The sequence below is a fragment of the Microcaecilia unicolor genome, chromosome 6 (genome assembly GCF_901765095.1).
Source record: "Microcaecilia unicolor chromosome 6, aMicUni1.1, whole genome shotgun sequence".
Lineage (NCBI taxonomy): Eukaryota > Metazoa > Chordata > Amphibia > Gymnophiona > Siphonopidae > Microcaecilia > Microcaecilia unicolor.
The window spans coordinates 67,960,582-67,977,303 of record NC_044036.1 but is presented as its reverse complement, the minus strand read 5'-3'; the positions used below and the strand labels follow the sequence as shown (position 1 = coordinate 67,977,303).

The window sequence follows — 16,722 nt, the reverse complement described above, 5'->3', positions numbered from 1 at the left end:
TCGATTTTACTGCTGCCTCTGCCCCACCCCCTAATTTGGTCACTATTTATATAGATACAATTTGGCTACATAGTCATTTTGGCCCCTTTTTATCCATACACATTTTGAGAATTCTACAGGTGAGCAAGCTTATGAATACATTGCTTGCCTTGGAATATTGACTTGATCAAAAATAGCAACAGCTCTTTGACACTTCAGCAACACTAAAATATTTATAAAGTTTGATTCTGGTCCTTAAGGGGAGGAAACTACTAGTAAAGCTCTAAAAACTGTTTTCTAGAGTATTTATTTTTTTTTTACCACAATGATGAATTCAGGATTAATTTAAAGGAAGGGGTCTTACAGAGTGCAAAGTATAAAAATAAAATCTTTACCCATTGATTTAAGTCCACCAGGTACACTAATACTTTCTGAGAATGAGAGGGAGAACCCAGGAAGAGGGAGGAATAGGTGAAGGGGACTGGGGAAGAGAAAGGGAGGTTTATGGATTGATGTAGATGAAGATGGGGGAGGCAGTAGTAGAAAGGAGAACAGGCCCATGGATAACAGTCAATTTGGTAGAGAAGGAAAGGGACAAGTTCCTGGAGGAAAAGTTCATAGTCTGCTGTTAAGATAGACGGGGGGGAAGCCACTGCTTGCCCTGGGATTGGTAGCATGGAATGTTGCTACTATTTGAGATTCCACATAGAATGTTGCTGCTATTTGAGATTCTACACGGAATGTTGCTGCTATTTGAGATTCTTTATGGAATGTTACTACTATTTGGGTTTCTGCCAAGTACTTGTGATCTGGATTGGCCATGGTTATTCTTATACTCTTATGATGCCTCAGTACAGCAAACAAATTTCAGTTCTCCGATATTCTGCCTGCAGTGGTCAGCAATTTTGAAAGTGCAGACTTGGTCCTTGATATTTGGTGCCAGGCCTAATCTGGGTTCCAGCACTGAATATCTAGGACTTTTTGTATCCACTGGAAATTATCTGGGTCTGACCGATATTCAGTGCTGGTACTCAGAACTATCCAGGCAAGTTAGGATTGCTATTTCTGTTGCCCTATTTGCCCAGAGAGCTATCCGGGCACTGGCACCAAATATATACAAAATATTTTTTTTTAAAGGTGTAAATCTGTGCATGTACTTGTGTATTTTATAAAATATGCATGTACATTGCAACTTCACCCCTGCTCTGCCCAAACTATGCTCCCTAGAATGCCAATGCACAGCACACATATTTCAGGCCATCTTACCACATGTGTATTTACATGCACATATTTGACCATGCAATTTTATTCAACTCATTTTCTGTTTGTAAAACATGCTTTACACACGGCAAATGCTTTATAAGATTATCCCACATGCCTTCATTCGCAACTACCCAGGGGCTTTCTCTATGTTCTAACCTCTCTTTCCCTCCCACCCCTCCTGTACAGTGGCAAGGGCCATGGACTGTGATTTCAAAATCCTGTAGATATTTGATCTAGGTTTGGCCACTAGGTGTTGTCATATGACTAGCACTGCCTCTCTCTGCATCTGTGACCACTGCTTCTGCAGTGTCTTCCGCCCCAGCCAAACCAAGGAACAGAAGCTATGCATAGGAACTGAATCTGTGTACATGACCACACAATGCACAGCCACTGGCCCCCTCCCTATGCCTCTGCTAAAGGCCTATGAAATGGGGACAGACATGCACTTTCTCAAATACCAAGGGCCCGATGCACTAAACTTAACGAGCCAGCAACGTAGTTTTTAAACCAGTTCTAGCCAGTCTAGCGAGCAAGTAGTAAAACAAGACACGCACAAAAGGGTTCTCCGAGTCATTTCCTGTCACGGTAGCAACTAACGAAAACAGAATGCAAATGATCTAAAAGTTATTATAATGAGATCATTAGTATAATAATGTGCATGCAAGGCAGATGCACAGCTGTTTTCCGACCCCATGCACCGTGGAAAACCTAATGGGAGGTCTGCACCTCTTGTTAATGCCTGGCTGGGGCTGCTGTGAGCGGGACCCATGCAAAGATCAAGGGAAACCAGAGAGAAGAGGAGGATGCCCATCACAAAATCGGAAGAAAAAAAACGTCCAAGTGCTCGTCAGGGACGTCCTTTCAAGTGCCTAACACTTGGATGTCCTTCACTCAAAAAAAAAGGACGTCCCTGACGAGCACTTGGACATTTTTTTTCTTCCGATTTTGTGATGGGCGTCCTCCTCTTGGACATGATTTTCTTACGACTAAGGTGCCCAAAATGACCTCCGCATGCAGCAGAAAGAGAGAGCGGGACCAAAGAAAGAGAGAATCGGGTATCAGGACATGCGAGGATGCCCAAATCAAAACTATTTGGATGTCCCTTTCGATTATGCCCCTCCAGGTCTCTCTAAGCCAATCACAGCGCATTTAGCTGTCACTGGTGTCAGCTAAATGCACTGTGATTGGCTGAGAGAGACCTGGAGGGGCATAATCAAAAGGGATGTCCAAATAGTTTTGATTTGGATGTCCTCGCATGTCCTGATACCCGATTCTCTCTTTCTTTGGTCCCGCTCTCTCCTTCTGCTGCACAATGCCCGGCAATTTATTGGTTGTAGACAGCTATTATACACGCAGCTAGTCTGCATGTATGAAGCTGACTTTGATATGCGCAGAGCAGCCAGCATAATGCCTGGCTGCTCTGCACATGCTCAGCTGGCCGACTGGCTTCCCCTCCTTAGGAAGGAAATCGCGTGCAAATGAGCTAACAGCAAACAGCTCATTTGCATGCGATTTCCTTCATGCATGCCCGCTTTTTCCCAATTCGCTAGGGGATCGGTAAGGGAAGGGCTCCTTCCGTGGAGTTAGTACATCTGGCTCCAAGAGTCTTGAACAGGTATTAAGCAATGAGCATGAGTAGTTAGAGAAGATTGAATGTCATATATGGAAAAGACAGTACGGTACTGAATGAAGGTATGAAAATGAATGATTGCCACTGTCTCATGCAAAGGAAATAGTCTGTAGAGTTGAGATGGGCTCCGATATTCCTGTGAGATTCCTCTCTTGCTCATGAGGATAGCTGTAAACTATGTCTACCTGCCCCTAAACAAATCCACTTTGAAACTATAAAAATTACTCAGGTACAATGACATTACATGATTAAAGGCAAATGAATTATTAATACAGAGTTGCCAAGAGGGAGCAAAGTTTTAGTGGGAGATTTTCAGTACATGCTCCTTGTCCTATCCAAAGCTTGCCCCAAATCTGCCCTTGCCCACCCCCCACCCCAACCATACATCCCTGGAACAACGCAAACCTCACCACCTTCAGATTTGTCACCCACTTACAGGCCTTCTCTCCTCAACTGTAAAGACTGTTCTGCAGCAGTCTACACTCCGTTTTTCTCTGCCAACACTGTGAACACTTCATATCTCATGGGTCGACATTTTCCTGCCATTGGTTTTGCAAGATCTGAAGTTTAAACATTTTTTTTTTTTGTGGTGCCAGCATGAGCTACTATCTGCTGTGTCTCCCACACCTATTACATTGGGTAATAGCTCCTTGCTCTTGCACCAGAAAACAGGAAGTGGACTTCCAAAATGGGAGACCCCCCTCCCCCATCCAATGTGGGAAACTTGGCAGGTATATAAATGGGGAAAAACATGAGTTAGGAGCACACCAACACAAAACAGCAAGACAATGCAAGAAAAAGCATAACAAACAATTTAGGGCCTGATATTCAGCTCGTGGCAGTTGCCATTTGTTAAGCCACTTAACAGTCCCAGGCTAAATTAAGCCAGGATAGTCAATGCCGAGCTATGTCTGGGCTCTGGAATTGAATATCCAGGTACGTGCGGCCAACTGAAAGTTAAACAGGCACCAGCTGATATTCAGACCAGTGTCTGGTTAGCTCGTCAGATAAACTTCGGACAGTTTTTGTTTTTGCTTCCTAACTTTATGCATTTATTTAACTGATTAGTGGCCTGAATATCACCGCTAGTTGGTTAAGTGCTGGCACCACCCAAGCTACATCCCAGACCACTCCAGCTCTAACCCGGAAAGTGCTGCAGTGGTCACAGGCAATATTCAGCTCAGTGGAATTTAACTAGGCAGGAGCCTTTCCTCCCTGGTTAAACCCTTTGTAAATATTGTGCCTTTAGATTCAATCCGTAGAATGTAAGTCGGAAAGAAAGTATTATTGTGAGATGATTCCGTCAACTGAAAAAGGCTGCTTCTTGTAATAATTCTATTCCACTTCCATCTGCTATCTGACATACTAATGATTTTCTGGAGTCCTTGTTAAAAAGATGAGATAAAGTCAGTGCACTCTTCCGTCATCATGGCTGGCACCCCCACACAGGAAACCGAAAATGCCGATGAGACTAGTAAAGTTGCACATTGCAAGGCAAATTTTTGTTAATCCAAAAGATGTATAGCCCCGTTTGCCTCGACCATGTAAGCATATTGACTGTTTAAAAAACCAAAAGCATCTTGTATGTTAGTAGTGATGCAACATTAAACTACTCTAATTTCATTTGCTCCCGGACATCAGAAGGCAGTGTTTCAAACAAGGCGTCCTCTACAATAAATCCATTTTTCTTTAATGCCCTACACTCACCAAGTTCAGGTGGCAGAGTTTCAAAGTGATTACCTTTAACATCCAAATATGAGAGAAAAACCAAATTCCCAATTTTTGGTGAAAGAGCACACAAGTTATTTTTTCCAATTTTCAGTGTCTTCAGTTTCTTGCAAAAATAAAGTTCATCTGGTACACTCTCCACCTTGTTACAAGCGATAGAGAAATATTGTAAACTCTGGAGCACACCTATTTCAGGAGGAATGAATCGAATATCATTATAGGATAAGTCTAAATATCGGAGTTTGTTGCATAGAAACAGGTGGGAGGGAAGAACCTCTATTTTATTGTGGCTAAAATAAAGTCGTTCCAGACTACTTAGTTTTTTGATATGCTCTGGGATATATGTTATGCTGTTATACCACAACTTTAGGACTGTGAGCTTCCGCAGGTGCTGAAAGCTAACTATTTCTTCTATTGATTTAAGATTATTTTCTTTTAAATCCAGTTCTTGCAGAGTAAGAAGGCTGAAAACGGCATGAGGTATACGTTCCAAATCACAATGAACAAGTTCTAGATCTGTAAGGTTACCCATTTTCTTCAAGTTATTTAACATGACCAGCTTGGTGCCATCATTATGGACACACAGCTTCTGGAGGTGACTGGAAACATCTACAACAGGTTGTGGAATTTTGGCTAAGTTGCTTTTAATATACAGAATTTTAAGGCTTTTAAGTTCTCGAAAAGACTCAAGTGTAATATTCTTGGAAATATCAGGGCTTGAACAGCCAATTAAGTATAGCTCTTCCAAATTTCGGAGTCCATACATCCAGGGAGGAAGCTCTCTAATGTCGTCAAATTTGACTCTTAAGATCTTCAGATTCTCCTTCAGAAAAGCCAGAGCTGCACTATGAATTTTCACCGAACACTGATACAAAGAGAGCTCTTGAAGATTGTCAAGCTGGGCAATTGTTGCTGGTATCATAACATTGTTTATAATTTCAAGTTTTAAAGACTGGAGTTCTGTGATCTCAAAAACTGTATCTGGAAGTCCAGACAACATAAAAAGTTGTATTTCAAGTCTATTGTGCGCATTTGTTTGCAGTCTTTGTCTCAGTTTGTCTGTAGTCCATTCGTTGTTTAAGTTTAGTTGCTTCAATTTGTTTTCACTGACCTCAGACAGGAATACAGCAAATCTTTTGGAATACAAGGGGTCATATTGGTCTATCATATGAAACATAAATGCAAAGTCATTTTTGACATCTGGGATATCATCAATTCCTGTTTCCTGCCGAACATATTCAAAAGAATACTCTTTTAGAGAGCGATAAAAAAGCCAGTATAAAGTGTAAAGGCACGTTAGACCATAGACACTTACAAAGCACAAATAACAGATGGATAGTTTGGAGAACAAATGTGCCATGGTATGATTACAGGAAAAATTTTTATAGCCTGTCATGTCTTGTATATCAACATTGCAATCTACAGTAAACTGTACTTCTGAGACTAGTGCGCTATTGTAACCAATTATAATCAGAAATTTTATTACTTTTAAAATAGTTTGACGAACATACATGGCATACAGTAGATCACCTTCTTCAACATGGAGTCTAAATTTTTTCACCTTCTCAAACAATGCTTTTGCTTGCTCCCCTTCTTTTTTATCCAGAGCACCTGCCGTTGTCTTATCAACAACAAATTTTTCAGGTATTGATTTCAAAGACTGGGTCTTTACCAAGTTGCCTTCCGAAGTACATGGATTTGTATTCACTTTAGTTAAATTGTTCTTCCTATTATCTTTTTCTTCAGGTTCTTCACCGGATACTTCAGATAAAGCTCTTGTTGTCCAAGGGGAATCAAAACACTTGCCCAGTATTGAAATGAAATGTTCTATTTTTGAACTTGATCCTGGGAATTTGAACCAAAAGTTACTACAAAGCATGAAAAACAATGTGTGAATGAGGACAAGGTAAGGAAAGTACTTTGCATACCAATGTAGAGCACGCTCATAACACATCTGGTTTATAAAGCTATATTGCTGAAGGTCTAAATCAGTCTTTAATCCCTTCATTTCTGTTGTTGCAGGAGTAACAGGTGGTTTGGGTGGAGGAAGCGGTGTAGTAACTGTGTTAGAAAGATTGAGAAAAGACGTGTGATTCTGTATAGAGTACACTCTTTTTGGCAGGCATATTATCTTGTCTTGCATCACCTGAAACAAGAGACAGGCATCCTGATTATACTGTAATAAGGATTGTTGTAATTGTGTTATATATATATATTTTAAGATTGTTTTATTATAATTTTTTAATTCCAATATACCATAATGCTAATTGCAAATAACAGGATAATAAATTTAGGTAATTGACAACTGGCAAAAATTCTAATCATGCTATGAGTACTATCTAAGGGAATATTTCTTTAAGGAAAGGGTGGTGGATACATGGAATACCCTCCCAGCAGAGGTGGTGAAGACAAAGTCAAGAAAACATGGGACAAGCACAGAGGATCTCTGAGGGAGAGGGAGAGAAAGAGACTGTACAGCTGAGCAGTTGATATGGATGGTCAGATGACAGGCCATATAGGCTCATTTTCAAAGCACTTAGCCTCCCAAAGTTCCATAGAAACCTATGGAACTTAGCCTCCCAAAGTGCTTTGAAAATATGCCTCACCGTCTTTATCTGCCATCACTTTCTATGTTTTTACAGCATTTTTGCATCCTCAGGTGTTTTTATGTATTTACTTTTTTTTATTGCAAACCTCAAGTTCATATATTAAGTGGTTCAATATTCGAAAAAGGCTGAGCTCCTAAATTAAGGATCTGAAAGGGCCCTTTTACTAACCAGTGCTTAAAAAATGGCCTGTACTGTCCCCAGCGTAGGTCTTTCCCATGCACTGAGGCTACTTTTAGTCCTGCCGGGAAACAGACGATTTTCCTATTTCTACAATAATGGTCACATGCTAATTTTCTACTTATCCAGGATGTTTTAGGATACAGTTTTGTTTTCAAATAATATTTAGTTGTGTCTTTTTATTTTTAATGTTTTTATTCTCCTGCTTTGGCAATGGTTGTAATGTAATTATTTGCAGGTGAGTGGCAGGGTTTTAACCACTTCTTCCTCACCAATACTGTACAAATCCTTAATTGCAATCAAAAGGCCAAGAAGAGGCCAACCTCAGGTCACAGTTCTGATCCCACAAGTGATTCTTAGCCTATAGGCTGAGATCAAATTGCACATATGGGGGATAATTTTGTAAGATGCATTATAAGTGCATATACTATCATATACATGTAAAAATGCCTTTATAAAATTATCCCATGCATGAATGCATATACTTTTGTGCAACAGGGGTTTAGGCAGTTTTGGGATGGAGTGTGGGTGAAGCTGTGATTTAGTTTGTAAGTTAAAAAATACACACAAATATTTACACTTACCCCCAAACAGGCAAATATATCCATGACACCATTTTAGCCATGATTCGTGCAGCTTTTCTGGGCAATTTAATAAAGACATATAGATGTCACTCTCTATCTTACTCCCAGATGTTCATATGTCTCAATAAAAATGACTAAAAACAGGCACCTGCTTGACCTCCAAACCTAGGCAGCCTTTTATAAAATTACCTTTGAATTCAGCCAAAACCAAAGCTGAAACTAGCTGCTACTGCCTTTCCTGCCCCCAAACAGGAGTAACTCCCCTCCTGAACCCTTCCTCCCCCCCCCCCCCATAGACCTCCCCTCTGGGCCTACTTTACAAGTCCTGATGGTCTAGTGGCATAGTTAGGGCAGGGGAATCCACAGTTGCTCCTGCCCATGCCGTCTTTTCTGTCAAAATGGCTGCTGCAACCTACAGTGAGAGTCTCACAAGACTGCCACTAGAGGTCACAGCAATGATTTTCAGATTGGAGCCAGCGCAGGCAGGAGTGACTGGGGATCACCGCTACCCCAATTATGCCACTAGATCACCAGTGCTTGTAAAGTGCACCCAAGAAGGGGGAGGGAAATACCTCTGTTACAGCGGAAGGGAGAGAAGGATGTTCCTGTTTGGGGACAGGGAGGGAGGGAAAGCTGCTTCTTTTTGAGGGTGGGGTTGAGGCAGGGCCTGCTCCTGTTTAGAGGGAAGGGGTGCACTAAGGGGACACAGCACAAAGGTTTCAGCCAAAAACACACTGGCATTTTCAAGTAAAACTGAAACAAAGCTGAATACCAATTTCAGGCCAATTTTGGGACCAAAACCAAAGCCAAAATTCAGTTGGCCTCTGTGTGGCAAAATCGTAATTTTACAATGTAAACCACATTTCTATAGGTTAGGAATTACCAGCACAAACGTAAGTTCTGCTCCCTTCTTGAGGATTCAAACCTTATACCTGTTTTTCAGTGCAGTTAGAAAATGAGATCTTCATAACGACAACTAAGGAAATCAGTTGGCTGAAAGAAAATCTGGAAACCCGCAGAAGAGAATATTCCACAGAATTAAATCCTTGTTCTCTATGGATAGAGAGATAGGCCACTATCTGTATATATGGATTCTGATGCCTCTGTGATAGTGGCATAACAAAAGCTGGAAAGTTTTAAAGTAATCATACTATCACTTTACTTAATTAGACAGTACTTTCAAATACAAAAATGACAGAAGTGAAAATTACTTTATCATTGATAGAAACACTCTGAAAATGATTTCTTTCCATAGACTTTTTGGTCTTTTAGTAAAGTGCAATACATTTTTACAGAGTGAAAAAAAAGAGGCAAATCTCCACAAGACTTTAATAAAAAAATCTGATTTATTCACCACTAAAATCATAAATAATTAAAAGCCTGACATGTCCGTGGTTTTACCCTCACAAAGGGCTGCGTCAGGGGCTTGAGATCATAACCCAGTAATACACCACATATTGCTGCTGTTACTGCTGCTACTTTTCAGGAGAGCAGCTGTTTTAAGTCCAGTAGGTTAATTTTTTTTTGACTGCACTACTGGGTTGTGATTTCAAGCTCCTGATGCAGCCCTTTGTGAGGGCAAAATGCGGCTGCATCGGGCTTGTAATTATTCAATTATTTATGATTTTAATGGTGATTAAATCAGATTTTTTATGAAAGTCATGTGATGATGTGCTTCTTTATTTACTCCTTGCTAGATTTTGTAAGTTGCCTGCTTACTTGTTTTCTTGGACTTTAAATTTTGGCACTTAATATATCCTAATAGCAAAAATCAGCACACATTAAGAACAAAGGCTGCGTGCTAATTGTTGGAGGCGTACCCAGCATGTTCTCTACAATTAACACAAGGACATCTGCAATAGTGAGCACAGAACTGAGGGCTAGATGCACTAAACCTTAACGACCCTCTAACAACCCTTTAACGAAGGAAATTCCTAACCGTTGCATGCATTAAAGGCCTTTTTCCTACGAAGCAAGCAGCTAACGAAAACGGAATGCAAAGGAGAAACTACCATTGAAATGTGGACAATTCGGAATGCACTAACCATACCGACGATTGCAACGAATCATTTACCGTCAGAAATTTTACGTGCGCTCAGACCTGTCGTTAAGGCCTGAGCTATCATCTCCCCCGCTGCCCCCTGCATCATAAAAATCCAAGCCAGCATGTTTAAAAAGAAAAGTGAGATACAAACACAAACACGCGGCTCTCCGCTTTCCCCTGCATCATTACAAAACAAAACATACTGCTTCTCCCTGCAGCTTAAAAATCCTGTCTCTCCCCTTCTCCCACAGCTTTGAAAATTAACACTCTCTGCTATCCCCTAAAGCCAATTTTCCCAGTACTGTAAACAAGCTGCAAAGAGGTCTTTTGTTAAAAAAGGGGATTTACGAGGGTCGTTCTTTTTAGAGTTATCTTCAACTGCACTCTTCTGCTAGATCAGACAACTAAAAGGCTTACAGGTCGGGATCCCCCCCCTCGCACGCCCCAGTCTGACGTAAGCAACCTACGTAGGTTTAATACGTTTGTGGCTGCTCTGTGCATGCTTAAGGGGCAAATTAACGACGGGGATTACGAACGCTTGATACATTTTACTTTTCAATACCGCACCGAACATTTCTGAGCTGTTTTTTTTGTGCATTCTTCATTGTTTCAAATTCGTTAAGCACTTTTACGATTTAGATTTTTTAACATTTGGTTGATGCATCTAGCCCCTAGTCACAATTAGTATGACTGCACTTAGCACTTCCTCTTTAGGATGCACTCAGGAATCTTTTTACGAAGCTGCAGTTTTTGACGCCAACTGAAGCCCCCTTTTACCACAGCAGGTAAAAGGCAGGTTTTTTTTTTTTAAAGAAATGGACATGTGGCAAGTGAACCACCATTTCGGGTGGGTGTACTTACCGCGACACATTGTAAAAGGGCCCCTAAGCGAAGTTATGCTAACTGCACAACTGGCTGTATGCTATCTATGCCCATTCTCTGTTCATACCCCACTTAGTTCCCCCGTTCCCTAACATAAAAAGCACTTGACATGTGAATTAGAGCACGCAAACTGGAAACTCACCACAGTCATAGTTGGCATGCTTGTGGGATAGCAGTTAACATCCCCATATTCTATAAAGGTCGCCCAAATTTGCATAAGATCCTGAGTTGCGCACACAGCTAAGTTAGTTAATGAGGCACTAACACTCAATAATTGGCGCTAATAAGCAATTTTTGGCGTTAATTGGCACTAATATGTAGTTGCGTGCACAACTGCCTATACGTGGTTCTAGAAAAAAAAACTGCACCTAAATTCTGTCTTGTGCAATCCAAAAGGGGGCATGGGTGGGTCATGGGCATTCCCAAAAGTTACGCACAGAGTTACAGAATTGGTGGGATATGCGCCCAACTTGTGTGCCAGGATTTACACCTGGTTTCACCAGGCGTTAAGTCCTTGCGCCTAATTTTATTGTGGGAATTGGCACTACATGCTATTCTATAAAGGGTGCTTATCCCAGAGAGTCCTTTATAGAATAGTGTTGAGCGCTGATTTTTCCTGGGCAACATTTACTGAATGTAGTCCTAAGCACTTAACACACTTTTAGAAACAGGCTCCTTTGTATTATTGTGAGAAATCCTGCTAGAGTTCTACATTAGTATTACAGCACAGTAAATTACAGTGCATACGGCATCTCCCCTTCCCAATTTTACCATTTTAGGGGCCCTTTTACTAAAGTGCAGTAAAATCTGGGCGTAATGCAAAATAACGTGGGATTTTACCACGTGCTAAGCCCAGATTTACAGTAGCGCCTTATTAGCGATCTTCTTTTTTTGTTACTTGCAGGTCATGTGCTAATGTTACCATTAGTGTGTGGTGCCTGCGGAAGGTTTACACAGGAGCACTTACCACTGCATTAACTAGTTAGCGCACATTAATCATAACGTGAAAACTGGTTAACGCTTCCATGACTTATTTTTTTTTAAATGGTAGCATGCAGAATAGATCATGCAAACAGGCAAAATACTGCAAAATACATTAACACATTTCTGCAGCAGCCTGTTTGTGTACCCTAACCATGTTAAGGACTTAACCCCCTTTAGTAAAAGAGCCCCTTAAGATCCTTATATCTTTGTCCTGGAACTGCAAGTTAACAAAATAATCCCAAAGAATATTCATACTATAAACAATTGCGGGGTGGTTATCAATGTGAGCTACTGTGAAGACGGGTTACTTTACCACTCACTAGTACTATTTTAGCACAGGTCCCATTTTATGCAATGAGACCTAGTTATTAAGAACATAAGTACTGCTATACTGGGACGGACCAGAGGTCTACCAAGCCCAGTATTCTGTTTCCAACAGTGACCAACCCAGTCCAAGCACCTGGCAAGATCCCAGAAGAGTAAAACAGATTTTATACTGCTCATCCTAGAAATACAAAAATACAAAAACAATGGCACAGTTTTGTCCAAAAATAAATTGTAAAAATACACAACGTTAACCGGACAAAACAAATTTATTGCAACATTAGAATGTTGACTGGTGAGGGTATCTCATAACATCGAAGACATCTGTATTTACCACCTTATAATGTGGCTCACAGGTCTATAAAAACTTATAATCATAGATCACCCCCAGCCAACCAGTAGTACCTTGTATTATTCATGTATCAAAACCTAAATATCGAATTGTCTTTCATTCATTGATAAACAGGCATAAAAAACCTTAAGTGTACTACTGCTCAAAAAATAAACATTATTGCAATAAAGTAGCAAATAATGCACAAAATCAACTTAGCTTGAGAGCTCCAAACTTTGTACAACGTCTTCTGAGGCTGGAGCTCATCAGGTTATAACGGTGCTCTACGACACCATATTAGCAACTCCGATAACGCTGTAAGCCCGACAGGACCCTGTTTCGCGGTCTCTTGCTTTATCAAGGGCATAAACTTCTGTAACATAAAAAATAAGTTTTAGTGTTATGAACTCAATGATTTTAGCTTACTTGTTCTGTAAAACTGACGTCTGAACTCACAGCAACAGCACTTGATGTCAGTAAATCGCCTATCCAAAATGGCGTCGGCGTTTTAGTTATAGTAATTTCAGGCTCCACCCCTTACGGCATTACGGAACTTCAATGGAACTGTTCCTTTAAAATCAACAGCTGATCATGACGTAATGCCGTAAGGGGTGGAGCCTGAAATTACTATAACTAAAACGCCGACGCCATTTTGGATAGGCGATTTACTGACATCAAGTGCTGTTGCTGTGAGTTCAGACGTCAGTTTTACAGAACAAGTAAGCTAAAATCATTGAGTTCATAACACTAAAACTTATTTTTTATGTTACAGAAGTTTATGCCCTTGATAAAGCAAGAGACCGCGAAACAGGGTCCTGTCGGGCTTACAGCGTTATCGGAGTTGCTAATATGGTGTCGTAGAGCACCGTTATAACCTGATGAGCTCCAGCCTCAGAAGACGTTGTACAAAGTTTGGAGCTCTCAAGCTAAGTTGATTTTGTGCATTATTTGCTACTTTATTGCAATAATGTTTATTTTTTGAGCAGTAGTACACTTAAGGTTTTTTATGCCTGTTTATCAATGAATGAAAGACAATTCGATATTTAGGTTTTGATACATGAATAATACAAGGTACTACTGGTTGGCTGGGGGTGATCTATGATTATAAGTTTTTATAGACCTGTGAGCCACATTATAAGGTGGTAAATACAGATGTCTTCGATGTTATGAGATACCCTCACCAGTCAACATTCTAATGTTGCAATAAATTTGTTTCATCCTAGAAATAAGCAGTGGATTTCCCCACATCAATCTCAATAATGGCTTATAGACGTTTCTTTTAGGAAATTACTCAAACCTTTTTTAAACCCTTCTAAGTTAGCTACTTTTACCACATTCTCTGGCAACGAATTCCAGAGTTTAATTATATGTTGACTGAGAAAATATTTTCTCCAATTTGTTTTAAATTTACTATTTAGCAGCTTCATTGTACACTCCCTAGTTCTTGTATTTTGGAAAGTGTAAATAAGTGATTCATGTCTACCTGTTCCGCTCCACTCAGTATTTTACAGACCTCTATCATATCTCCTCTTAGTCATCTGTAATAACCCAGGTTAACGGTAAAACAACCCATTCTAACTGTAGCCCACATTCATAATGTCCTGCCTTACTTTCAATATTATGGTTAATTATTATTATTAATCAATAGGAACAGTCACAAATTTCACTAAGGGCCCTGTTTATTAAGCAGCGCTACGGGTACATTAACGTTTTTAGCACGTGCTAATAATTAGGACGCCTTAAATGCTAAGTTGCCCATAGGAACATATGGGCGACTCTAGCATTTAGTGTGTGATAAAAATGCTAGCGCAGCTTAGTAAACAGGGCCCTAAACGTAATTATACAATTACAAATTTGACATGAAGTATGGAAAACAACCCTTAGCCTGGGTACGACCTGTCTGGAAATTTCTATAGGTATACTTAATGGAAACTTCTAATAGGTTTTCAGCTCCATATTCATCAATTTGATAGATGCATTACTGTCAGGTCTACTTAGCTATAATAATCCTGACAATGGCATAATTGTTTCAATGCACTACCAGCCTAGATGCATCCATACGGTTTGCTCTAAAGTCCCACTGCAATGAGGCATGTATCTATAATAGTTCTTTGGTTGCAAAGGCTTTTCTGAAGGATTGCTGTATACAGTTTTTACTGTTCAACAAAGTTCATCAGAGCTAGACTGAAACACATGCATCCCACTTAGTTAATTAGCAATAATTTATTTCTGTTCGTAGAGCTGCTCCCTTACCTGCAACGTACATCCAAACACCCCAATCATCAGCATAGCTACAGAGAGGTAATCCGTAAACACATCCCACCATGGCTTCAGTACTCTAAATGCTGGTTGCTGTTCAGAAAACTGACGAAATTCAGTGATAGGAATCATGTTTCTGGGGGGAAAAAATGTAAATAACTGGATAAAATCTGTGTGCCACATTTTCTTTTTACATTACATCATACTGTATTTCTATACCGCTAATACCGTAACATTCAAAGCGTTTTTGAAAACTAAAAAGAGTAACCAAGTCATACACTTGGGAATCACGGCATTTCTAACACAATATCTATAAAAAGTACCAAGTGATCCAGATAAAAATATAATAATAGGCAATAAGGTTCTAAAACACATCAGGTCTGCCAGATCTCTGATCTCCAAGAGAACTTATTCAAAAAGAACAGAAACGGCTAAGGAAAACCACTGATGAGACAGAATCACAGATATCATTTGCTTAGCAGAAGGGCAACTCTTCAAGATCTGAGGACTGATATTCAAATGAAGTTATATATTCATTGTTACTTTGCTATTCGTGTACTTTTGAAACTTATATGCACAGTGTTGGGCTGAAAATATGACCTAATTGCCCAATACTATTTGTATAACAACAAGGGATTGGGTTCAGGGTAGGATGAAAGAAAGCCAAAAAATTATCCAGGTAGGTCGTGCAGAATACAGAGGCATGAATAATCACTGGAGTTTCTAGATCAACACATATTACCCCCACCATGAATCCTAATTAGGTACCCCAGTATGTCAGTGAAACGTTGTACTTTATAACATGTTCTTGCTTAAATAGGCAAAAAAAATTATTTGATGAACAAAAAATGGGATGAAAATCCTCATACAACAACTGTGGCTGCACACGGTTCCTCAGAACCAAAGTGTACATAAAGCACATCAGGGGCACACAGTTCAAAAAGTAATCATGGGTAAAAAAAACCTCCCTTGTGAGCACACTTAATCAAACATTTTTTTTTAAATTTTTTCAGTTATAAATAATGAAACACTTATCTGGAGCTCTGCTCTCTTGCTGGCAATTAGTCTCCAAACAGTGAGGTCCCGACGGACCTGTTTCGCCAACACTTCTTCTAGAGACCAAAACTGTAGTTTAAATCTAGAATCAGAATATCACTGCAGGACAGCCAGCGAGGAAGCAGTGATATTCTGATTCGAGATGTTGGATAACTTCATTCATTGTGTTTGTTTTTAAATGTTATTTTATTAGACTGTTTGCCTTGTAACCTAACTTGGTTGAAGGCGAGATATAAATGTGAAAAATAAATAATAAATAAATAAATTTCAATCAAAACAAGGAAGTGAAGTTACTTATCTGTAACAGATGTTCTCCATAGATAGCAGGATAAATCAACCTTCCAAGTGGGATCATGTCGTTGGATGACAGCCAAAATGGAATAATTTTCTTAGAGATCAGAAAGTACCAGAAAAGCTTTCTGAACATGCAAGAGAGTTCCTGCTCGTAAATGTCCTTGTGTTAGTATGTTAGTTGACAAACAACATAGCTTCATCTCTAGGGTAGGTGGGAAGAGTTGTGTGGCTGATTTATCCTACTGTTTACAGAAAAACCTGGTACAGGAAAAGCAACTTTCCTCTCTCCATTGACAGGAAAGATGAATTAGCCGCACAAGTAGGGACTCCCAAATAAGTATTGCTCTCAAATCATAAAAAAATGAACTCCAGTGAGTGATCAGAAATGATAAGGAAGGGACTGAAAAACAGAGAATAACTGCTGGGAATGAATTCTACCTGGCTGCCTGCTGGATGAGGAGCCCAGATGCTGGCAATCTGACCTACTCTCTTGTCTTCCCTATTTTTGATGTATTTCTTTTCGTATCTCTGGTGTGAATTGTTAGTAATATTGAAAACTGCCCTGAAGGACTTTTCAT

The 16,722-nt window shown here is 39.9% G+C and overlaps 1 protein-coding gene across 5 annotated transcripts in view; it reads right to left on the bottom strand.

Annotated features, from left to right (window-relative positions):
- Positions 1 to 4,481: 4,481 nt before the first annotated feature.
- Positions 4,482 to 16,722, bottom strand: part of LRRC8C (leucine rich repeat containing 8 VRAC subunit C) — a 51,394-nt gene continuing 39,153 nt past the window's right edge. For 4 of the 5 annotated variants that reach the window (XM_030206111.1, XM_030206113.1, XM_030206112.1 and 1 more), the window contains exons 3-4: positions 14,789 to 14,930; positions 4,482 to 6,746 (exon numbers count right to left, since the gene is read on the bottom strand). In XM_030206111.1, coding sequence (XP_030061971.1) covers positions 4,482 to 6,746; positions 14,789 to 14,926 — 2,403 coding nt within the window. In that variant the 5' untranslated portion in view covers positions 14,927 to 14,930. Of the gene's footprint in view, positions 6,747 to 7,970; positions 8,034 to 14,788; positions 14,931 to 16,722 lie in introns of those variants that run through there. The other variant, XM_030206115.1, reaches the window with a different exon arrangement.